Source organism: Oryctolagus cuniculus, chromosome 9 (genome assembly GCF_964237555.1).
Source record: "Oryctolagus cuniculus chromosome 9, mOryCun1.1, whole genome shotgun sequence".
NCBI classification, from domain to species: domain Eukaryota; kingdom Metazoa; phylum Chordata; class Mammalia; order Lagomorpha; family Leporidae; genus Oryctolagus; species Oryctolagus cuniculus.
The window spans coordinates 719536-743750 of NC_091440.1; the positions used below are offsets into that span (position 1 = coordinate 719536).

Below are 24215 nucleotides of genomic sequence, written 5' to 3' on the forward strand. Positions count from 1 at the left end.
GGGCTCACCCCCCAGCACCCAGTGCGGGCCCACAGTGCCGTCCTCCCAGGCTCACCCTCCACCACCCAGTGCGGGCCCACACCGCCGTCCTCCCAGGCTCACCCTCCAGCACCCAGCGCGGGCCCACATGCCAGTCCTCTCTCCCACAGCGGGAGGTGCTCTGCCTCTGGCCCTGCTCCCCTCTCACCACAGCCTGCTTTCCTGTCTGAACTCCCTCACCACCCTGCTCAAAGCTCCCTTCCTGGATAACTCACGCTCCGTGGCTCTGCCTCTCAGTGGACAGGAGGTACTGCAATTTATTCTATGCTATGAGAAATTGTTACGATTTATGTGGAAGAGTTACGTCACATTACATTTACGGGGCCCGGTGTTGTAATACAGCAGGGAAAGCCACCGTTTGTAACTCCGGCATCCCAAATGAGCACCAGTTCAAGTTCCTGCTGCTCTACTTGCAATCCAGCTTCCTGATAACGTGCCTTGGAAGGAGTGAAGATGGTCCAGGTGCTTGGGCCCTGGCTGCCCATGTGGGAGACCAGGATGCAGCTCCTGGCTCCTGGCTCCTGGCTCTGGCCCAGTCCTGGCTGTGGTGGCCATATGGGGAATGAAACAGTAGACAGACGATCTCTTTTCAAAATCGATCAATCTTTTAAAAATCATATTTATAACCCGAGAGCTCGGGGGTGCTGGCATCCTGCACCCGAGCACCTGGCTCAAGCCCTGGCTCGTCTGCTTCTGACCCACCGCGCTGCGAACGCGCACCCTGAAGGCAGCACACAATGGTGCAAGTACCTGGGGCCCCTGATTCATGGCTACTGTGAGCATCTGGGAAGTGAATCAGCAGACAGAAGCTCTCTGCCTTTCAAATAAAAGGAAAATAAAGAAATCAAAGTTGAGCGCTCTGAGTGGTCTGTCAATGGGGCTGCAGACGCTCACCCCTTATGCACGCTTCCGGGAATGAACTCATGAGCAGTGCCTTGCGGTGTTGATGCCAAGTGGTCTGCTCCGTCACTCTCGTCACCCTCACCCTTCCCTGGGCACAAGCTTCTCCTGTGTACTGTGCCCGCCTTCTCAGAGAGGACGGGGACTGTAAGTGCCATACATGTGGGGCTGGCGGGGAAAGAGTGGTAAAAGGAGCAAGAGGAAGCGAGCGTGAGAAGGGGTCAGAGGCCACACACACGCAGGGGTCCGAGCAAGGACTACATCAATCCACGGCACAGATCTCTGGGAGGGCGTGGCAGCTTAAGCGAGTGCTGCTTCCACGTGGTGAGAGCAGAGGCCTCCGAGCCCCAGGGGAGGACGAGTGTGAAGTCAGTGGGAACAGGGCGTGACTCACGCCCTCTGGGGCAGTCACGGTTGAGACAGAGGCAAAACCTTGGTCAAGCACGGTTCAGTAAGCTGTCAAGGAGGGACTCGAGTGCCCCCTGGCAGACCCAGAGCAGCACAGGGGAGCAGTGTCCTTACAATGACGACAATGATGGTGCTAAGCAGGGAACGACAGGCTGACCTAAACGAGCCTCGAGAGCCCCCTCTGCGTCCTGGAGACCAGGCCCCCGCGCCACTGCTGGCAGCCAGCCTCACAGGGGCAAGCAAGCTAGGCCAGCCACGCCAGGCCGGGGGCTCTGAGTTCCAACTGGAGCACTGCAAAGGGCGGGTCAGGTTTTCAGAGAGAAGCCCGAGTGCATCAGCGTTGACCCGCAGCTGCCATCAGCCCCTCAGCTCTGAAACCCGGACTCTGCTGAGGGAGCGTGGCTGGGCTGGGAGTCTGGTGCGGCACTTAAACGTGGCTGGACCGGTGTCCCCTGCTAGGATGCCTGGCTCCAAGCACGATTCCCGCTCATGCGCTCCTGGGAGGCATCGGGTGATGGCCCAAGTTCCTGAGTCCCTGCCAACCCTGTGGGAGACCCAGAAGGGTTCCAAGCTCCAGCTGTCGCCGACATCCAGGGAACAAACCAGTAGAAGAGGAATCTCCCTCTCCCTCTGCCTTTCCAATAAACGAAAAACAATATTCAAAGAAACATGGCTTGACACAGAATTCTGACTGCTTCCACGGGGATCCCTTAGCTGTGACGCTCAATGAAGACTGGAGAAAGTGCCAGAACTTGTTCGTCCCTGGGCACCTGCCTGCCCCAGCTCCACCCTTCATCCCCACCACTCAGGAGCCAGTTTGCACTGGTGACTTTGGCTAACATCCAACACAAGAGAAAATGAGGGCCACAGCCAAACGGACCCCCAGGTGACCGGGGCACTCACCAGAGAGACGGGAGCATGGAGTTCTGCAGGACGTAGGTGCGGTCCAGAAACAGGAAGATGCTCCTGATCATGATCTGGAAGTCAGAGAGGACAGTGACACGGACACGCCGCACTGCCAGCGCCCGCCCGCCCCAACCGGCTTCCTCCCGTCATCTCCGCCACTGCGGTCCCGACTGCGCCGACTGCAAGCCGAAAGGCCATCTTTCAGACATGGCCGTTTCTTGGCTGACGGTGGGCATCTTACTAGAACAGGGAGATGGGCCAAGTTTTTTTTTTTTTTTTTTAAATTAGCTCGTGTTATCTCGAGGCCTTCAGGCCAGCTCTGCGGCAGGCAGAGCTAGGAGGATGCTGGGTAATTAGCTGGCCCCCGCTGCTGCCGCAGCACCCCACATTCCCTCGAGAAATGCCTCCACCTCTTCAAGAGGTTTGCGGCCACGTCAGCAACCCCCAACACACTCCCGCAGGCCCCCAGCCCACACCCAGGCACAGTCCTCGTCTCCTCCTGGGCTCCTTCAGGAGACAAACGGAACAACCTATTTAGAAACCCTTTTCTCCTTCAGTAACCAACAGCCAGGTCACAGGAGAAATCATATCATGAACTCGAGTCAGTACCCCACGGAAGCCAAGACTCCGGCTGTCCATCAGAGTGACCTGAGACGGGAAGAATTCAGGGCCACGCAGGAGCCCTGGGCACTGCCCTGCGCGTCAGCACTGCTGTCCCAGAGCAGCGTCCCAACACAGCGCTCGGCTCCCCTCCCTAGGTGTGTGTGTGTGTGGGGGGCATGCTGTAACCAGACAGACAGCAGGATTAAAAGAGGGCGAAGATGAGCAGCAGCTCCGTCTCCTCTTGCAGCTAACCGGAGGCCCAACAAGACCCAGGAGGGAGGCAGGGCGTGGGCTCCAGGGGCCCCAGGCGGAAGCTTACCATCTGTCTGCAGTGATCTTGCCAGCACGTGTCAATCTTCTTTAAAAATAAAACGCTGTCTAGCGAGTCTGTGCACACCTGCTAAGGAAAACCTCAAAAATGTCGGCCAGTTTACTGCAATCTTAATCCCTTAATTCCCGCTATCTGCTCCACTGAATACTCCACATCGTTTAGTCATCAGAAAGCTAAAAGACAAGCCGCTCTGCAGGCCAGTGCTCGGGGCTGACAGCACCCGAAGGTGGGCGCTTTGGGAGGTGGGTCACTGAGCGCAGAGCAACCATGAGTGGGTCAGTGCCCTCACCAGAGGCCCCAGGGAGACCACTGGCCCTCGGCCGAGGGAGGAGTGAGAATCAGGTGCCACCTGTGACCTGGATCTGAAACCTGCCGGCACATTCACCTTGGGCTTGCGGGCTCCAGCGCTATGAGAGACAATTAGGGCAGTGAAGCCGGCTGGGCCACGGTACTCTGCCGTCGCAGCGCGGATGGGCTCAGAGAACCTCGATGCCGTAAGTGTGCTTTCCAGGCCTCCCCATCTCAGGACCTGGTGGTGATGAACCCTGCCTGCCTCGCCCTCTGTCCTGTGGCTGGAATCGCCTCCCATCTCACCGCTCCCTTCCTCCAGGTCCCTGCAGGCACAAGCGCCCGCTGTGACAGAGGTCCCAGCTCATGGAGTGCAGAGCCCCGGAGCAGCGTGGCAGGCGGCTGACTACTCCAGGGGCAAGGGCAAGGGCTGGCTCCTGGGCTCAGCGGGCACCACAGGACGCCCCACCCTCGGTCCTAGAGGAGATGCTCACCACACAGCCTGCAGGATGTGAGAGGACCCGCCCTCCACCTGTGCTGCACACAGGGCTCTCTGTGCAGGCGCACTGCGGGGAAAGCCACAGGCTCCGGGCGCAGTCGGGTTGGTCCCACCAGCATGGACACTGCCAGGTGCCCACGGGAGGAGATGCACCGCCCCCAGCAGAGGGAGACCATGCCCATAACGGCTGGGTGCAGGTCACACGGCGGCTGGAGCCTCCCAACAGGGGGCTGACAGCAGGCGGGGTGAGTCCAGCCAGCAGGCACGGAGGCATGGGTCGGGCTGCTAGGCGGCGCTGACCACCACTCTGCTGCTTCCTACGCCTGTGCTGCACCCCCAGGAAGCACATCACCCAACAGTTCAACGGTTAACAAGCCGCTCTGGGGGAACCCTTCTGCACATTAAAGGGGACTTCCCCTAAAATGGCTCCGAAAGTCAATATGATCTGCCACCGGTAATTCTGCTGTTCCCACGGCAAGAGGTGCTCAGCCGTGAGTGAGGACACGGGCGGGGGGGGCTCTCCCCAGGACACGCACTGCACACACCTCTTCCAGGGCACAAGGTGCATGCGTGCAGCACGGCGCCCAGGCGACTGGAGAAGCCTCTCTTGCAGTCAGTGTGCCTCACAAGCCTACTGAGGAGTCGGGCAGGTCTTCCAACCAGAGAAACCCAAGAACAAGCAATGCCTAGGACACCCCATGCAAGTGACTCCCCCAAAGTGATCACAAGGGGAAACACAATGGCCTGTGCACAGGTCCAGGTGTGGTGGTGGTCAGGTCCCCTGGCCGTGATGACCAAGGAGGCCTAGCTCTTAGCACTTGCCAAGGTGTACACGTCTTGGCTGTCCCTCTTGCTGGTCGACACAACACAGAGCAAGGGACCAAGCCGTTTGCCTTGGATCCCCAGCTCCAGGACAGGGCCATACACTGGCTATGTGTCTGGAGCCTCTATTGGTTCATCCTGAAAATATGGTTGATAAAGGCAGTGGGAAGGAACCAAGCCACAAATACAGAGTGTGGCCACCCGGTCGAGGCCCTGACACGGAAGCTCTGAACCTGCGGCCGTCAGCACGTGTGCAGCCAGCACGGAGCTCGGCAGTTTCCCTGCTGTCTGCCCTGCCCTCTCCCACCCCATGGCTCTGATGCGTGGTTGATCGCAGGTGCCCAAGACTCACTAGCCCCCTGGAGCTGGCCAGAGCCACAACCCCGGGGACGAGTTTTATCTGCTGTAATTTGCAAGGTTAGATTCCAAGGACGGGTGCGTCCGTATTTTGGGAGAAGCCCTCCGCCGCTGGCTGAGCCAGGCGGCACGCGGTCTTGAAGCATGAGCTGCCCGTGTGCACACGTGCCCAGTGGGGCAGGCAGGGAATCTCTCCTATTTTGCCAAAGGGCTATCATCAACCGCAGGTGACCGATTTGGATCGGCATCACGTGAGACGCGCCCCGAGTGGACGCGGCTGCCCAGTGCAGTGTGGAAGCTAACCGCGCTCCCAAGGAGTCCTTTTTCTGCTTGCCTCTGGCGGGGGCTGCACGTGCAGACCCCCGTTATCTTCCCGAGTTTGGTATCCACACACACGGAACCTTAGAAAGCAGTTAACACATGAAGGACGGCAGTGTCCTGGAGGCAGGAGGAAACCTGACCAGCTCACCTTGGAGCACTGCTGGCCAAGTGGCCACGTGACACCTGCAGCAGCGCTGCTGTGGCAACACGGGTGGGGACCTATGTGCCCCAGTGGAACTGAGCCTGGGACAGTCCCCGGATCAAGGAGCAGCCGTGCGAGTGACCCCGCCACAGGGCTGCCATCTGAAACTCCGAGTTCATCTTTGCCATCTCCTGGGAAGGCTGCCCGCCTGTCCTGGGCCATCGCACGCACGGCTGCGACGCGGGATCTCCATCGGGAGCTCCAACTGCACACCCAATCTGCACACCCAATCCTTCTGTTGTCCTCTTTCCTGGCCACAGTCAGGCCTCTCCCTCTCAACTGTGAATTCTGTCAGCCTGGCTTCTGTGTTGCGCTGAGGGCACTGCCATCCAAACCAGGTGTTCCTGCTGCACCCCGCCCCAAGCACACAAACAGGTACACTGTCTTCCCAGCCAACAGAACCCACACATCCTGCCACCCCGTCAGCTAACAATTCAACATCCACTTCTGTTCAGCAGCTAACATGCCCGCTGCCAAAAGCACCCCCTACTTGACCGCTCGGCAGCTTCTCCCCTCCCCACAGCATCGCCGAGCCTGCGGCACACACACCGCCTCCCCTGCTCACACGGGCTGCTCTCAGTCCTGGGGCCGCACCTGAGGCACGTGACACCCTCAGGATGCTGGACAAATGCGCGAACAAAAGCTTCACGTTTCTGCCACGTCTGCTGGTTTGTGCTCTCAAGGCTGTGAGTCCCGCTCTAGGTGCACCTGGTCTGCACTCATTTCTTCATTCTGCTGAGCCACGAAGACCATCCGGCCACACTGGATCCTTCCCTAAATCCCAAGAACGCTCGGCTGCCACAGGACCAAGTCAACTCCTCAGCAGCCGCCCCGAGACCCTCTCATCCCGCCAACCTCCCAGTTCCCAGGAACACCCTCGCCCCAGCGCTGCACAGGGCGCGCCTCCTGTCCTGGCCCTCAGGTGTCCTGGTGACTAGCAAGCACACCTAACAGGGTGGTGTTTTCTCCCTCTCCTTTTACAGCCACGTTCATCGCAACATCGAGGAAGTACAGTCGCTCCCTCACCGTCACCCCTTGGCTGAGCCTTCTTAGCGGGGCAATCGGTTTTCCACTTCCTGGTGCTGAGACAGTAGACAGGAAGCAAGCGCCTGTTCGGAGCGCATCAGTGAACACGTCAGTCAAATCACGGGGGGAAGCGACTGGCTGGCAGGAGGATCATTCAATCAAGCAGTCGAATAGCTTCCACGTAAACTGGGCCAGCCAGTAGGCGAGAGAAAATACCACCTGCCACTGACTCCTACAATGCCTTGTAGTAAGGGCGGCTGCTCTCCAGATGTGACCACCCGACCTGTGGGCACTGGCCAGGTCACCCGGCCCCAAGGAATCCCTGAGCTTCAGCGCAAGGGGTGGGGTCTCCCCTCTGCCCTCACAGGTGCCTCGGCAGACCAGGTGCACTCTGACCAGGTTCCTCTCGCTCTCTCCAACACTCTCGCAATCTCTGCCACGGAGCTTTGCCAGAAAACACCAAAGAGGCGCACGGACAGAGCCAGGCCAACAGAACCACAGCTGACTGCTCTCACCGCCCACACAGGCACTGCAGAGCCTGTGGCTCCACACCAGGAACACCCACCCCGGCAGCTGCCCTGGGCTCACGCTGCCGCACCTGCAAGGGCTACTTTCCTGACACGAGGCAGCGGGGAGGGGCCTCCTTGAGCCGGAAGTGACCCTGGAACCAAGCAGGTCTCCCCAGGGAGCTCTCCGCATGGACAAACAGGAGCCCAGGCACAATTCCCACACGGAGAACACGTGCCCTCCAGTTCCTACCCACGACAGTGATGCTCCTTGTCAGGATTCAGAGATTTCCCACAGCAGGCTGAGACAGGGCGGTGCGACAGCAACCGCCACAGCGCCCTCCCCCGCCCACGTGCACGCGCTGCACGACCCCTGCCCTCGACCCTGAGTACCAGAGCTGCTGTCTGGAAGGAGCGAACAGCCATGCCGTGAGAGGCAGGGCTGGGGCTGAGCGAGCGCGCGAGGAGGGCCTGGGCCCCACAGCTGCCCGCCGCAGAAGGGACCATGGCCGTGAGCCCGAGCAGGGGAAGCACAGGGCTAACCCCGGCACAGCCGCCCGACTCCCGCCCGCCGGCTGTGAGCTGGGAAGCAGTGAGGGCTGCGCCAAGGCTGTGGAAACGTGCTCCACGCCACAGCTCAGACTGGAAGGGATTTCAAGAGCTTTCCTCAAATGCTCCACCTAACCCAACACATGGGCACAGTTTCCCATGTAAGCGGCAAAATTTCCACGTAAAAGTCCATTACACTGAGTCATAAAAAGGAGTAAGCTTTCTGTTCTATGAATAGAAGAGAACTTGAACATCCACTGCTTTAACGTTAAGGATACTCATTAGTTCTTTATCCTATCAATGTCCGATTGTAAAAGATTTAGGTAGTAAACAGAAACTGAACGAGCCCGCAAAGGATATTCTCTGAACTGGAGAATTTGTGCTTGGACGTGGTCCTCACAGACCTGGCGCAGCTGCTTGTACAGTGTCGGGGAGACCTTGTGAGAGCAGAGGTTCTCAACAGCCTGCAAACAAACGAATACAGTCGTTACGCAGCACCAACAGCCCTCCCTCTTCCACCTGGACGGAAAGCTGCGCCCCAACCGAAAGACGGGACCCGCAGTGCTCCTCATCTACCCGAAGGCCCCACTGCGGCCGGCCGAGCACGGCCACACCCGCCGCACCTGCCACAGCACGGCAGGCAGCCCCGCCTCCATTTGGGAGTGTGCGCATTTGTCCCCAGTGCGATGGCTTCTAAACCCGGCTGCACACCAAGTCACCGCCGCACCTTGGTGTCTCTGTCGGGGGCTCCAACTCCTCGGACTTGGGCAGTTCGCCTGAACTGACCCTGAAGAGTACGGTGGAGCCAAGAGTGCCTGTCCCCTAAGTGACCAGCTGCCCACCACAGGGAGAGCCGGGGCCGAGCCCTCTGCTCCGCTGGGCAGGGCTACCGCCACCGTGAGCGGCAGGAGAAGCCGGCGTGGATCCTAGGACAGGGCCGCGTGCGGCTGAGGCTGGAGCTGCACGGCACTGTGCTGAAGCAACAAGGCCTGTACCTCAGCTCTCAGCTGACTTCCTGTACAAGGCCAGAAACCCCTTCAAGTGTTAGACACAGAAATGTGCTCTCCCTACGAACAAGAACAGTGTGGACACACAGAGTGGATCATTTTAGACAAAGAATCTCACTTAATTCAAATTCGATATTCCTGCAGGAAAAAGGTAAAGTCTTGTGTAGACATTCGTTGCAACAGTATTTATAAGTGTTAATCATTTTAACATTTAATATCAGAACTGCTACAAAGTGTATTAACCCAAGCTAATTAAATACAGTTACCTACTGCTGTACCTAAAATAAATCCCTTCTTACAAGGATCGAGAGAGAATGTGGGGTGGCAGTGACTGAAACACAGCCCGTTTCCCAGCAGGTCACCAGCCTGACAAGGGAAGCAACCCTCCCCTGCCTCTGCCCGATCCCGGAAATAAGCAACTGCCCCGCCCCCGAACGCTCGACGCCTTCCTCACCCTCGTGAGTCCCGGACCTTGTCCCGCAGTCCTCGCAGTGAGGATCGACCCCGCTTTCCTTTCACGACCAGACGGTGCTCTGGCTGGCAGCCAGCAAGCCCCAAACTAACCGCCACCAGCGGGTCTCCCTGCAATCCGTGAAGAACACGTGCTTTCTCGCGAAGTTGAGAGCAGCTCAGTGGGAGGTGTCCCTCACACAGCAGCGCTGCCGACGGCCACTTTCTGACAGCTTTCCTACCTGACTCGGGAGTCACGTCCGCACGACCACTGTGGAACTGGGAATCCAGCTCTTTGGGGCACACTGAGAATTACTTTGCTTTCAGAGTTGAGAATGTGAGTACGTCTCGACGTAAGCCGCCCACGCCTGGGCTTGCACGGGGCACTGAAGGAGCGGTCACTGCTCACAGCTCCCCACACGGCAGGGACCAGGAACTGCGGGGAGCTTCTACTCCCGGGTGCTGCCCGACCTCCCTGCACCTCACAGCTGTCAGGGTTCTGCCACGGCCACCACACCAAGCTCTCAGCATCAGCACACGACAGGGCCAAAGGAACATCGGCACGCTGCTGTCTATATATAGTGTCACACTGTCACCCAGTGTGCTCACTGCTGCTTCACACAATGCTCTCTGGGGACGAGGGCAGGCGTTCCCTTCGGGAGTTACAGTAGTGTTGGCTGAGAGCCACGCAGCAGGAACTGAACTTGGGCGCGCTGTCTGTGGAGGATGATCTGTGCCACACCCAGATCCTTAGGGCTTTCGTTGAGGTTAGAAGGGAAAAGGACAGAAACCCATCGCAGGGGCTGGCACTATGGTGCAGTGGGTAGTCGCCTCCTGCAGTGCCGGCATCCCATACGGGTGCCGGTTTGAGACCCGGCTGCTCCACTTCCAATCTGGCTCTTTGCTATGGCCTGGGAAATCTGTTGAAGATGGCCCAAGTCCTTGGGCCCCTGCCCCCATGTGGGAGACCCGGAAGAAGCTCCTGGCTCCTGCTTCAGATAGGCCAGACTCCAGCCTCTGCAGCCATCTGGGGAGTGAACCAGAGGATAGACTTCTCTCTCTCTGCCTCTCAAATAAATAAATATATATATAAATCTTAAAAATGAAAAATCAAACAGAAGAGCATGGGGACTTTGGAGGGGGGGTTCTTGGATAAGAAAAGAAGAGATGGCAGGAGGAGGGGAGGGGGGAGGAGGAGGATGAGAATGAAGGAAGAAAGGAAGGAAGGGAGGAAGGAAGGGAGGAAGGAAGGGAGGGAGGGAGGGAGGGAGGGAGGGAGGGAGGGAGGGAGGGAGGGAGGGAGGGAGCCATCACAGACCAAAAAGTCTGTGGAGAAAAGCAGGCAGGTGCTGCAAGCTGACATTCAGAGGGCAAAATGCAGGCCAAACAGCCCTTCTGCTCCCAGGCCCTCAGGAAAGGGCACGAACACACCCCAGGACACGCGGGGACCAAGAAAGAGGGGCAGGCACTTGGCCTGCTGGTCGAGAGGCTGGTTCCACGTGCAGCGCCCAGACTCCAGGGCCAGCTCTGCTCCCGATTCTGGATTCCCGCTGATGGGCAACCTGGCAGACTGGTGAGGACTCAAGTGCTCGGGTCCCGGAGTTCTTAGCTCCCGGTTCCGCCTGGCCCTGCCCAGCTGTCTGGGCACGTGGGGAGTTCACCAGCAGACGAGGTCTTTCTGTCTGCCCTCACACACACAAGCAGGCGAGGAGCACAAGGCCAATCCACCTTCTTCACTTCACGGCTGAGTTTAACAGAAGGACAGGTGGTGCTCTTCTCACAGACCTGAGTATGATCATAGACAGGATCTCCTCCAGCAGACACATCCCCTACCCCGGGAGCAGGGTGCTCACACTGCGACCCCCACTCTGAGGGCAGGGTGCTCACACTGCGACCCCCACTCTGAGGGCAGGGTGCTCACACTGCGACCCCCACTCTGAGGGCAGGGTGTTCACACTGCGATCCCCACTCTGAGGGCAGGGTGCTCACACTGCGACCCCCACTCTGAGGCAGGGTGCTCACACTGCGACCCCCACTCTGAGGGCAGGGTGTTCACACTGCGATCCCCACTCTGAGGGCAGGGTGCTCACACTGCGACCCCCACTCTGAGGGCAGGGTGCTCACACTGCGACCCCCACTCTGAGGGCAGGGTGCTCACACTGTGACCCCCACTGAGGGCAGGGTGCTCACACTGCGACCCCCACTGAGGGCAGGGTGTTCACACTGTGATCCCCACTCTGAGGACAGGGTGTTCACACTGTGATCCCCACTCTGAGGACAGGGTGCTCACACTGCGACCCCCACTGAGGGCAGGGTATTCACACTGCGACCCCCACTGAGGGCAGGGTATTCACACTGCAACCCCCACTCTGAGGGCAGGGTGCTCACACTGTGACCCCCACTGAGGGCAGGGTATTCACACTGCAACCCCCACTCTGAGGACAGGGTGCTCACACTGAATCTGTAGAAGGGGCATTAATGGTATTCCAACCCTCTGCTTTCTGCCTGTAAGAAAAGTGACAATGTACAAATGAAATCAGGCATCAAATCCCAGTGGAAAGGAGCGTCAGGGAGGTTTCCCAGGCGACAGCTCTGATGGTGACAGCGGCCGTCTGCTGGCTCTCTGTCAGTACACCTCACACAGTCCATCTCCACCTCCCAAGGCTAGCACAGATGAGTAATAATCTCAGTGACAGAAGCCACCAATTACGACATTATTTTACTAGAACTGATAGTTGTACATTTTCTTGTTTTTGACTAACTTCTATGTTGAATTCACTAGATTAATGTGCTACTTCCTCAAGCTGGTGTATCAAATAATCTTCCTATGTGTCTACTCGTTCCTGGATGTTTCCACTTTTTCCCATCAATTTTGGTAATCCTGTCAACACGGTCGGAAGGTACCCGGCTGGCACCATGCCTTTACAGAAACATCGCTCTGTGGACTTTTCTCAGAACCCGAGGTCTATCTGAGAGATCTGGTTTGTACAAAAAGACCTGCCTTTCTCTCTGCCCTCCTGAAGTGTGCTGGGTTAACAAGCAGGGTTAAAACCACCAACACAGATGCACTTTCTTCCGCAACAAGTTAAAGGGCTTTAAAAGCAAACAGAGAACCAACGCCTTCAAAGTACTGTCCTTGCATTACAAGAGGAAAACGACTCTGGGGTGTGTGGGGGCCTTCGTCACCATGCTCTGAATCTCCCTTTTACCAAACCAAACCAACAGCGCGCCGGCTGGGGCAGTCACACCACAATGGATAGGGTCCCGCAGCGTCTACACAGCAGCAGCAAGGCACCTCTCTGGCAAGACGGCCCCTTCCATCCTGCACTGCACACTGAGACCCGGTGGCCACATGCAGCACCACCGGCCTCACTACTTCTGCCCCTTGTGCTTCTAAAGGGCCAGGAGCAGCTACAGGTGTCGACGTCTGAGCCAAGCTGCCTGCCCCTGTGGAGGCGGCCGGCTACACACGCCCTCAGCCACAGACCGGCCCCACGCGTGCCCTGTGGTGGCATCCCGAGATGTCCCTGGAGTGTGTCATGTCACACGTCAGGGCAGAGTTCACCCACTGCCAGTGCAGGGCAAGCATCTTTAACCATAAGGGTTTCAGGACAAACATCGCTTGTGCCAGTCTAGGGAAGCCGCTTTAGGACACACCGCACTGCCTAACCAGGATGGCGACACGGCTCCACCACGCTAAGATGAGCTGACACCAGCCAGCCAGATCTCTGGGGAGCAGGAATAACAAGCCTTAGCGTGGGGCTGGCACTGCAGTGTAGTGGCTGCAGGTTCATGTCCAATTTCACTTCCAATCCAGCTCCCTGCTAATGGCCTGGGAAAAGCAGAAGATGGCCCAAGTGTTTGGGACCCTGCACCCATATGGGAGATCTGGAAGAAGCTCCTGGCTTTGGCTTGGCCCAGCGCTGGGTGATGTGGCCATCTGGGAAGTGAACCAGCAGATGGAAGATCTCTCTCTCTCCCCCCTTCTCTGTAACTCTTTCTAAATAAATAAATAAATCTTAAGCCTAAACAAAGCAACCAGGAGAAGGGAGCACCTTCAACAAAACCCACAGCTGTTCACAGAATGAGACGTTCCCCTCGAAGAGCAAGGACATGACAAGAACATTTTTATTTATTTTCATTGTATTTGAAAGCGAGAGAGACAGTGTTTCATCAACTAGTTTACACCCCCAAATGCCCACAAGAGCTGGGGCTGGACCAGGCAGAAGCCGGCAGCCAGCTAACTCCATCCGCTGTCCTACACCGGGGGCAAGGACTCAGATACCGCAGGATATGCACCGCAGCAGGCTGACGGGAAGGGAAACGGAGACTTGAACCAGGCACTCTGAGAGGGAACGGGTATCCCAAGCTGTGCCTCAACACTGCTGCTGTTACACTGAAAGTCCTAGACAATGCAGTAAGGAAAGAAAAGGCAATAAAAAGCATGCAGATAAGAACGAACGACTAAAACTCTCCGTATCCAGGCTGGCATTGTGGCGTAGAGGATTAAGCAGCCACCTGCCATGCCAGCATCCCGTAAGCGGGCTGCTTTCAGACCTGGCTGCTTCACTTTGGATACAGTTCCTACTAACATGCTGGAAAAGCAGAAGATGGCCCAAGTGCTTGGGCCCCTGCACCCACACAGGAGACCTGCACGATGCTCCTAGCTCCTGCTGGCCCAGCCCTGGCCGCTGCAGCCACCTGGGGAGTGAACCAGAGGATGAAGATCTCTAACTCTGCCTTTCAAATAAATAACTTAAAAAAAGAAAGTGAGATGACACAACAGCAGGGTGCAGAATAATGTACAAAACACCATCAAAAGTATGAGCTGCCAAGGGATAAATCTCACAAAAGATCTGTAAGACCTGTAACTGAAACTAGAGAATGCTGCCGAGAGAAATGAAAAAATACCAGAGCTGCTTTCTGTGACAGTCAGTGGACCCCGCAGTGTCAGGACACCGATTCCCCCAACGCTGAACCAGGGTCCCCAAACACATGACAAAAGTCCCAGGAGGCTTACTTGCAGAACTTAGCCAACAGATTCCAAAATCATACAGAGATTTAAAGGACCAAGAACAGGACCAAAACAGATGTGAAAAGGGACCCAGCTGGAGGGATAACACCTTCCGACCCCACGACTTAGTGAAGCACTCCTCGCCGGACAACGATCCTCGCTGAGAAAGAAGCGACTCAGAAGAAAGAAGTCTTTCAATCAAGACGCTGCAGAACACGGAACGTGAATTCACACTTCATAACATACAAAAACGCACTCTAAGTGTAAAACCTAAACTCAGAAGTGTCCAGAAGGAAACAGGAGAAAATCTTCGTGACATAGGCTGGGACACAAAGCACAACTCAGAAAGGAACAGACTGACTCTCTTGCGTTCAAAATTTAAAACTGCTCTCCTCTGACCTCAGAATCAGCCCTTAGGCACTCTGGTCTGGCTGAAAAGCCCACGAGAGCATTTCAGGCATGGAAATTCCAGACGCTGGAGCAAAGAATGTCTTACGTGAAGGATCTCGGTGGGTGAACTCCAGCGGACAGAAGTGCTCATCAAAGGAGGCACTTTAACTCTGAAGGGAGGAGAGAACTTCCACTTTGCTTATGGCTTGTCTAAACGCTGATGGAGTTTGTGGATTCAAGGCTTCCACAGCCGAGGCAGCTCATGTCAAGAGCCCCGGGTGATCACTGACATCATACAGAGCGTTAATTGTTAATTAAATCACTGTGTACCAACTTCCCATGCAGGACCTCTGTCCTCAGTGAGTTGTATTATAACTACGTCTAAGTGCTCCTAAAAGATGTATCATTCTTGGATGCTTCCTTAAAGTTAATTAAACTTCTAAAAAAATGAAATTAACTTCAAGATGCCATGGCTCTGAACAACCTTGTCTCGACAGCTGAGGACAAATTATTGAACTCTTTACTTAGAACAGAGCTGGTCTTCTGTGTATAAAGTTGATTGAAAAATGGATCTTAGTGGAGAATGAGACTGGGGATGGGAGAGGGAGGAGGAGGAATGGGAGGGTGGGTATGGTGGGAAGAATCACTGTATTCCTGAAGTTGTGCTTATGAAATGCATGAAGTCTGTATTCCTTAAATATAAGGTTTCCTTGGGGGGAAAATAAAAACAAAAAAAAAAATCTACTGCTCTTCAAAGGACATACTTAAGAGAATCAAGACAAGCCACAGACTGGGAGAATATTATTGCAAAGCCAATATCTGATATAACATTTGTCCAAAATATGTAATAAGCTTACCCACTCAATAACAGAAAAGAAACTCAATGAGAATGAGAAAATCTGAAGACAGTTCATCAAAAACACTCACAGAATAGCAAATGAGCACACAGGGACTTAGTAAATGGTGCCACCGCTTTGAAAAGCAAGAAATTTATTTATTTATTTATTTATTTATTTATTTTTGACAGGCAGAGTGGACAGTGAGAGAGAGAGACAGAGAGAAAGGTCTTCCTTTGCCGTTGGTTCACCCTCCAATGGCCGCCGCACCGCGCTGATCCGATGGCAGGAGCCAGGTGCTTTTCCTGGTCTCCCATGGGGTGCAGGGCCCAAGCACCTGGGCCATCCTCCACTGCACTCCCTGGCCACAGCAGAGGGCTGGCCTGGAAGAGGGGCAACCGGGACAGAATCCGGCGCCCTGACCGGGACTAGAACCTGGTGTGCCGGCGCCGCTAGGCGGAGGATTAGCCTAGTGAGCTGCGGCGCCGGCCACAATTTCTTTATTTTTTTTAAGATTTATTTATTTATTTGAAAGAGTTACAGACTGGCAGAGGCAGAGGCAGAGAGAGCGGTCTTCCACCTGCTGGTTCACTCCCTAAATGCCACAACGGCCAGAGCTGGGCCAATCCAAAGCCAGGAGCCAGGAGCCAGGAGCTTCTTCCAGGTCTCCCACGTGGGTGCAGGAGTCCAAGGACTTGGGCCATCTTCTACTGCTTTCCCAGGCCATAGCAGAGAGCCGGATCGGAAGTGGAGCAGCTGGGACTCCCAGAATGTGAGCACTGAAGGCTGTGGCTTTACCAGCTACGCTACAGTGCCGCAGTGCCGGCCCCGGAAATTTCTTATACAGTTGAACAAGTATTTTTCCACGGGACCCTGGGGATCTACTTCCAGAGGAATGAGAATGTTTGTTACGTTATTTGTAACCCAAAACTTGATACCCAAGTGTCCATTAACTGGTGAAGAATAAGCCAAACACAGTACACCCAAGCAGGACAGGAATACAAAGAAACAAATTATGGGGACCCAGCTCCAGTTGGAGTCCCAGCTGCTCCACTCCTGACCAGCTCCCTGCCAATGCTCCTTGGAAAACAGTAGATAGCCCAAAGCCTCGGCCTGTGCCTCCCACATGGGAGACCCTGATGGATTTCTAGGGCCCTGGCTTTCGTCTGGCCCAGCCATCTGGGGACTGAACCAGCAGACAGAAGATCTCCGTATTTGTCTCTTTCCCTCTCTCTCTGGCTCTATCTTTCAAATAAATAAATAGTAAACAAGCTAATTACTATCACATAGTGTGCATGGATTTCAGAAGTATCGTGGGTATGTGTGTGGTGCTGTGGGCGAGAAGCCACCTGTGGCACCTGAATCGCCCATCAGAATGGCTGGGTCTGAGTTGTGACTCCACTTACAATTAATTCTAGCTTCCGCTAACGCGCAGTCCGGGAGGCAGCAGATGATGGCTGGAGTTCTTGGGCTCTGCTACCTGTGTGGGTGACCCAGATGATTTCCTGGCTTCAGCCTGGCCCAGCCCCTGCTGTTGTGGACAGCTGGGGGAATGACCCAGCACGTGGAAGAACTCTGCCTCCGTCCCTCCTCTCCCTTTCAAATACAATGAGAGTAAACAATTTTTTTAAAAGTTCCACCCTAAGCAAAAAAAAAAAAAAAAAAAAGTCAGACATGCAAAACGCATGATTCTATTTGGATGAGATTCCAGAAACAGCAAGCTATGGGGACAGAAAACAAGTAAGTAAAGACGATGGAGCTGGTTGGGAGGGGAGACACGTCCACATCCGTAACAACTTAGTAAGACCCAAGTTACACATCCTATGTAAACGATGAGAGAACGGCTTAGAGAGACGCAGAGGCCGGCCAGTTCACACGCGCCCTGTCACGCACACACGCACACAGGCGCGGGGGGGGGGCTCCAGCTCCAAGCACAGGTATCCCTCTCACGCCCAGTGCTCCGTATTCGCGCTGGGATCCATTACGTGCGACGAGGTGTGGAATTTTCCACTTGTGTCACCACGTCGGTGCTCAGTGTCAGGTTCTGGAGCATTCCGGGAGTTTGGATAAGGGAGGCCCCGGCAGGGTGGGTGGCGGGACACGCAGGGGGCCTACAGGCCCTCCGTGGCACTGCGCAGCGCCGCTAACGTCACGCAAATACACCCACAGCCCAAGGCTTTGCAGGGAAAACTCGCACAGCTCCCCGCACATCGGGGGGAAGCGCGCTCCCGAGGGGCCGCCAAGTGGCTTCCAAGTTCCCCACGCGGCGCGCCCCCGGCCGCTCCTCCCGACCCCGGACACGCAACGGCGAACCGCATCCAGACGCGCGCGGGCCGTCCCCGCAGCGGGCACTTTACATAAGCGCGGCCCGCGCGAAGGCCGCGCGGTCACGTGCCGCCCGCGCCCGCGCCCGCCGCGGCCCCGGGCCACTCGGGCCGCTCACCTGGTACAGCTCCTCCAGGTTGTAGCGGATGGAGGTGCTGCCCTGGATGGCCCGCACGGCCTCGTGCAGCTGGCGCCACGTGTCCTGCGTGTAGTTGTCGGGCAGCTGCGGCCTGTCTGTGGAGAGCGCAGGGTCAGGCGCGGCCGGCCGCCCCGCGTCCGCGCCGCCCCGCGCCCCGCGCCCCGCGCCCGCCAGGCCGCACCTCGGAAATTCTTGATGACCAGCTTCCTGGAGCCGCCCGCGCCGCCCGGCTTGTTGGGGCCGCCGGCCAGGCCCGCGGGCTTGGTGAGGCCGTTGGTGCGGCCCACGAGGGCCGAGACGCCGGCCTTGCGCGGGGCCTCGTCCGCCATGGCCGCGGCCGGACGCCGCCCGACCCGCCCGGGCACGCCGCCCCGCGCCCCGCGCCCCGTGCGCCCGGCTCCGGCCCTGTCCGCCCGCGTCCGGCGCCGGCTCCGGCTCCCGAGCCTCCGTCCGGGCCTGCGCCGAGGCCGCCCCGCCCCGCCCCGCCCGCGCCCCGGAGCCCAACCGCCGCCGCCGCCGTCGGCCCGGCCCGCCCCTCCCGCCGCCGGGCGCGGGACGCCGCGCTCAGACTCCGGGGCGCGCGCGCCGGGCCGCGCGCCGGGCCGCCCCTCCCCTCGGGGGCGCGGGGCTGCGCGGGAAGCCGGCGCCGCGGAGCCCGCCGCACCCCGCGGCCGCCGGCGCGGCGGCGCGCGCCCGGACCCCCGCCGCCCCACCGAGGGCGGGCTGAGGAGGGGGCGCGAGGCCGCCCTCCATCTTAGTCTGCGGGCGCGCGCGCCGGCACCCTGTGTGTGGACTCGGGGGCGCGCCCGGGCCGGCTGCGGCCGCGAGCCGAACGTCGCTGCGGGGAGTGCTTTTCACGAGAGGGGTCGCGGGCCCCAGCGCGCGAGGCGAGCGGCGCCAGACCCCGGCCGCCCTCCACCGGGCTCGGCGCCGAGCTGCCGGGGCGGCGCTTGCGGCGCACGTTGTGGCCGGAACCAATGTGCGAGCGACGCTGGCGTCGGGGGGCGCCTGGCGGTGGACGGACCGCCGGCCGGAAGTGACGCGCGGCCTGACGCGGGCGGACCGGGCGCAGGCTGCGCGGCGGCCGCGCCATGGCGCACATCACCATCAACCAGTACCTGCAGCAGGTGGGTGCTGGCGGGCGCTGCGTGGCTGCTGGCGCAGGGCCGCCGCACCGAAGCGTGTCCGTGTGCGGGGTGCGGGGAGCCCCGGGCGGCCCGCCTCTGCCGGAGGCCACTTCCCTCGGGTTTTCCCAGGGGGCGGCGCCGGTACGGTCGCTCAGCCGCGGGTGTCCGGGGTTCTGGAACGCTTTAGAAGTGGCGGGTTGTCGACGCGGGATGGCGGCCGGATGTAACATGCGGGGGAGAACGCGGGTCGGCGGGACTTGGGCTCCTACCGCGGCCTGCGCGCTGGCTCTGCGGCCAGGGCGCGCGACCCCGCGGCCGCGATCTCCTGGGAACGGGACCCGTGGGAGCTGGGGGAGTTAGAGCCCCACGGCATCTGCCCCTGGTGAACCTCGCCCCGCCTTGCGTGTCTGACGCTGCAGCTGCAGGGCACAGAAGCGGCCACACCGAGGCTCTGGGCTCAGACGGCGCCGCCGGGACGCGCGGGCCCGGGCTCTGGTCGCAAGGCCGTGTTTTCAGCATTGAGTTTTCCAAAGGATGATGTTTCTTGGCGCGTCGGACTGCGAGCGTAGGGACCTTGTCCACCTGCACCCGCCTCCATTCCTGATTTCAGCACCCTGTGATGGGTTCCTAGTAGCTCTGGGGAGGAAGTGGGTCTGACTTTCCCTAGGGCGGGAGAGATTGCCTACTGCTGTGTCTTGGGTTCTCGGGACAGAGCCCAAGGACCTAGGTATTACTCCGCACAGCAGACCCCGTGGTGTCAGCATATTGGCATCGTTCTGGGGTGTGCGTTTTTTTTTTTTTTTAATCTCAAATCCCACAGGGGTCAAGTGATGACCCAGGTGGGTACAGGCACTTGGAACCAGGAGGGGAACTCTGATCTTGATTACCAAGCGGCTTTATTTTATTTTTTGGGGAAAATCAGTTTATTTAACTCAAACAGTAGCATTGCAACAGCTCATTTCAGGAGATCAAACATCTGCCAGACCCGAATTGAACTTCGTGTCAGTGGTGTGCACACAGCTAGGACACCCTGTTCCGACAGCGCCGGCGCAGGGGAGCTCTTCCCAGCACAGGACTGCTGATCGCCTCTTGAGATTCCAGGCCACGCCTTCACTTTGACCTCTGACTCAGAGGAATCCGTGGGCTGCCCTGGCTGGGCTCCCCCAGGCTCCTGGTGAGGGAGGTGGGCTCAGCCGTCCTTCCCACGCAGCAGCCCCCGGTGACGGCATGACGCAGCGCGTGCCCACACCTGGCCAGCGGCAGTGGTTGCCATCTGGGCCATTGGCCTGGCTGTCCAGGTGCAGCAGCAGGGGAGCCAGCTGCAGACGGTGGGGCTGCCACGGTGGCCGTGCTGCTGGTGCCAGCCTCAGTGCACGCCTCCGCCGAGCGCCAGGCGTCTGGAAGTGGGAGCTCTCCTATCAGTTTGCCAGCGAGTCTGCCGCTGTCCAGGGCCAGGCCTGGAGGGAGGCACTGCTGTGTCTCCAGGCATCCTGCTGCCTAAGCAACCCTAGTCACAGCCCGAGTCAGGAGGGACGCGGGGCCCTGCAGCGCCTGTACTGCCAGCAACTGTCAGAACCCAGGAGGCCCCAGGAGGGGGAGGGGTGTCGTCCCCCCCCAGCTCATGGCTACAACGTCTCCTCTTCTTGAGGCTCCAGGTGTCAGCACCCAGCTCAGTTTCTGTCTGAGGCCGGAGAAGCTACAGTAACTCATCTTAGTGTTTCCTTGCCTGTACTTATTCTCATTCATTCTCTCTCTCTCTCTCTTTACTTTGAAAGAGTTACAGAGAGGAGGAGAGACAGAAGGAGAGAGAGAGAGATCTCATCCACTAGTTCACTACCCAAATGGCCTCAATGGCTGGGGCTGGGCCAGGCCAGAGCCAGGAGCTTCTTCCAGGTCTCCCACATGGGTGCAGGGACTCAGGGACTTGAGCCATCCTCTTTTGCTTTCCCGGGCACATTAGTAGGGCGCTGGATTGGAAGTGGAGCAGCCCTGGGACTTGAGGAGTGCCGGCATCACAGATGGAGGCTTTACCTGCTGCGCCACAGCGCTGGCCCCTACCCGTATTTTCTACTTTCAAAAACTGTTGTAAGTACTTAGAGGAAAGTCGGTTGCATATCCTTGTAGATCTGTTCATCACCCGTGATGTCAGAGCTGGTGTCTCTTCCGTGTGTCCCTTGTGTCATGCTTCTCTTCACTCCACACACTTCTGTGTCGCGTGGCCAGTGGCCTCCATTTGACGTCCTGAAATGCCCAGCTGGATGCCGGGTCTGCCTCACACTGGCCTCATGGTTCTCTCTGGGACGGATGCTGTTTCCTGCAAACCTCGTGAGTCAGCTGCCCTGGGAGCAGGGACGTCCCCCCATGATGACCAGGCCTTTAGTGGCCACGGAATTTCCTATCCATGCAATGTTTTCTAATGCAGAATCCCTTTCCTCCTCTCCCCCAGAGTATCCTTTAGAACTCTTAGGTGTTCTGGTCAGGCAGATCACACATTGCTTCTAGTCTGCTTCTAAATATTTATTTGAAAGGCAGAGTTAGAGTGAGACACAGAGAGGGAGAGAGATCTGCATCTGCTGGTTCACTCCCCAAGTGACCAGGCCAAAGCCAGGCGCCTGAAACTCCCATCTGGGTATCTTATGTGAGTGGAAGGGGTCCAAGCACTTGGTCCGTCTTCTGCTGCTTTCCCAGGTGCATTAGCAGGGAGCTGGATTGGAAGGGGAGCATCCGGGACTCAAACTGGTGCCCATCGTGATTGCCGGTGGCACAGGCAGCAGCGTAATCCGCTTTGCCACAGCGCCAGCCCCCGTCCTGCTCTTAGTTGATAACCGGAAGAGTCCTTCTCCTTATGGGAGGTGGTAGAGGGCAGTATGACATTGCGCATTTTTTTAAAGTCCAGGCCAGTGGTCTCAGAGGTTTCCTAAAGAAGGGTTTGGGTTCACGTTCCTCTGAGCTCACCACAGGTGGTGACTCACAACCAGAGAAGCCTCACTGGTCACACCAAACGCACCACCTCAGGTCCCTCCACGCCGGTGTCCCTTCCCCTGTGGGCACCAGGGCTCAGGAGCCAGGGCCCTTTCTCTTGTCAGGACCAGGGTCTGGCGGTGACAGTGGCAGGGCCTGTGAGGTTCTTGTTTCCAGAGCGGCCTCCTGTGCTCGCTAGCTAGTTCTTCACAAGTTAAAAATGCCCCCCCACCCCCGGCCTTTAAAAAGCCCGCCATGGGATACCTTTACTGCCAGGCTGTGCTCCGCTGGCACCATTGTGCTGTGAAGCTCCGACTGTCCCAGATCTGGCCACCGCGCCTCTTCGGACTGGTGTCTGACTGGAACCTGCCCCGTCCCGCGTGCTCTGCCTTGTTTTCTGGCGCGGTGCGTATTCCCTGCGTCAGCCCTTCCGGGAGCCCTGGTCCTCTCAGCAGGGAGTGCATCAGGGAACAGAACCCGCGTGCGTCTTGCTGCGGGCATCTCCACTTCTGTCTGGGATTCCGTGCACGGGGTGAGTGAATGTGGTTATAAGAAGTGTGAGTTCCCAGAGCTGGCGGTGCCTCCTGTGGCCCCCTGGGGGATATGAGGGGCCGTGCAGCAGCCCAAAGACACCATCCCCCTGGGATGCCCATGTCCACGGCCTCGTGAGCCAGCCCGCAGTAAGACTCGCTTGGAATCTGGCTCTGTGGCCCGTGGGTGCTGCCATGTGACACTAGCAGTTGGAGAAGCCCCTGAGAAGGTGGCTGGCTGCCTGGGGCCATGGTGTTCTGATACCACCTGCTGGCTTCCATGCAGTGTTGGCATCTGGGCAGGGCACTGATAGGTGTTCTCCTAAGGAAACGCGTGCCTGGGCTCAGGGTCCAGTGCAGCCAAGCCAGTCAACTGGGCCGGTCGTGCCTGAGGTGTTGCCTGTAGCTCTGGTGTCTGTGGCCAGGCAGAACATGGACACTGGGGCCCAGTTCATCTGTAGCCTCCAGAGGCCACCTCGGAGATTCCTGGTGAAGGAGTTTTACTGGGGATGAGCTGGACCCTGGCAGACGTCGGCACGTGCCAGTGGAGGGACCGGGATCGGGTCCCTCAGCCACCTGTGGGTGCTTTGCGCCATCACGGTGTTTGCGTTGCGCAATGCTTGCTGGCGTCTGGAGGCCTGAGGGGCTTTTGGAATGTCGTGCTCCAGCATGCGGGGTGCTAGAGTCCCCGGTGCCGGCTGGAGCGAGGCATCTGCGAGGCCTCTTAGGACGGAGCCGTACCAGGATTCGAGTGGGAGAGCGACGAACAGTGCGTTAAAACCACGGGCCTGGGACAGAGGCCAGTGTGCCTCTGCGAGGGACAGCTCTGGGAGACTCTGGGCTGAGATGCCCTGTTGGTGCGGGGCACAGGTGGGCACAGGTGGGTGGAGGCTGCTCAGAGCAGCTTCCCTGCCTGATGTGCCCCAGCGGAGCAAGGACAGGAGCCTGTTGGGGGCAGGTGGCTTAGGAAGGCTCAACTTCGTTGGAGCTAAGTTGACTGAAACGGATTTTCCTGGCGACCTGCAGACCGGCATCTGGACGGGGTCCTTGCATTTTCCAGCCCAGGACTGGCTCTCTGTGGTTGGGGGTTGAGAGAAGGTCCCACGTGCCCAGGCTGACCTGGGGAGGAGGCTGCCCTCTCGTCGCCGAGGGCACTGCTTGGCTCCTTCCTGGCACCTGTCCACCCCAGTCAGTGGTGTGCAGTCAGCCACATAGTACTTCTGACCAAGCCCTGGGACGTTCTTCTGGGGGTGGTCACAGGACGCTGGCAACCCGGTGTTGCCTTCCCTGAGCCGCCTTTGGGTGTGGAAGCTGGCAAGGGTGCTTGATTCCAGCACTGTGCTGATTTCAGGGAGGAGACCTGAGGGGCCGGTGCTGTGGCATAGCGGGTAAAGGCGCTGCCTGCGACACTGGCATCCCCTATGGGTGCCAGTTTACATCCTAGCTCCTCCACTGCGGATTCGCTCCCTGCTAATGACCTGGGAAAAGCAACGGAGAATGGCCCAGGTGCTTGGGCCCCTGTAACCATGTTGGAGACCCAGAAGAAGCTCCTGGCTTCAGCTTGGCCTAGCTTTGGCTGTTGTGGCCATCTGGGAAGTGAACCAGAGGATGGAAGATCTCTCTGTCTCTCCCTTTCTCTGTAACTCTGACTTTCAAATAAATAAATAAATCTTTCACAA

At 58.2% G+C, this 24215-nt stretch overlaps 2 protein-coding genes across 4 annotated transcripts in view; one reads left to right on the plus strand and one right to left on the minus strand.

Moving 5' to 3' along the window:
- CUL4A (cullin 4A) overlaps window positions 1-18367 on the minus strand; it is a 43879-nt gene extending 25512 nt beyond the window's left edge. Inside the window, exons 1-5 of the mRNA XM_051841699.2 lie at window positions 18100-18367; window positions 17898-18013; window positions 8117-8221; window positions 3176-3244; window positions 2251-2324 (exon numbers count right to left, since the gene is read on the minus strand). Coding sequence (XP_051697659.2) covers window positions 2251-2324; window positions 3176-3244; window positions 8117-8221; window positions 17898-18013; window positions 18100-18247 — 512 coding nt within the window. The 5' untranslated portion in view covers window positions 18248-18367. The remainder of the gene's footprint in view (window positions 1-2250; window positions 2325-3175; window positions 3245-8116; window positions 8222-17897; window positions 18014-18099) is intronic.
- Window positions 18368-18444: 77 nt separating this feature from the next.
- The window catches only part of PCID2 (PCI domain containing 2), a 42904-nt gene continuing 37133 nt past the window's right edge, over window positions 18445-24215 (plus strand). For all 3 annotated transcript variants that reach the window (XM_070048553.1, XM_051841700.2, XM_051841701.2), the window contains exon 1: window positions 18445-19045. In XM_070048553.1, the coding sequence (XP_069904654.1) occupies window positions 19010-19045 (36 nt within the window). In that variant the 5' untranslated portion in view covers window positions 18445-19009. The remainder of the gene's footprint in view (window positions 19046-24215) is intronic.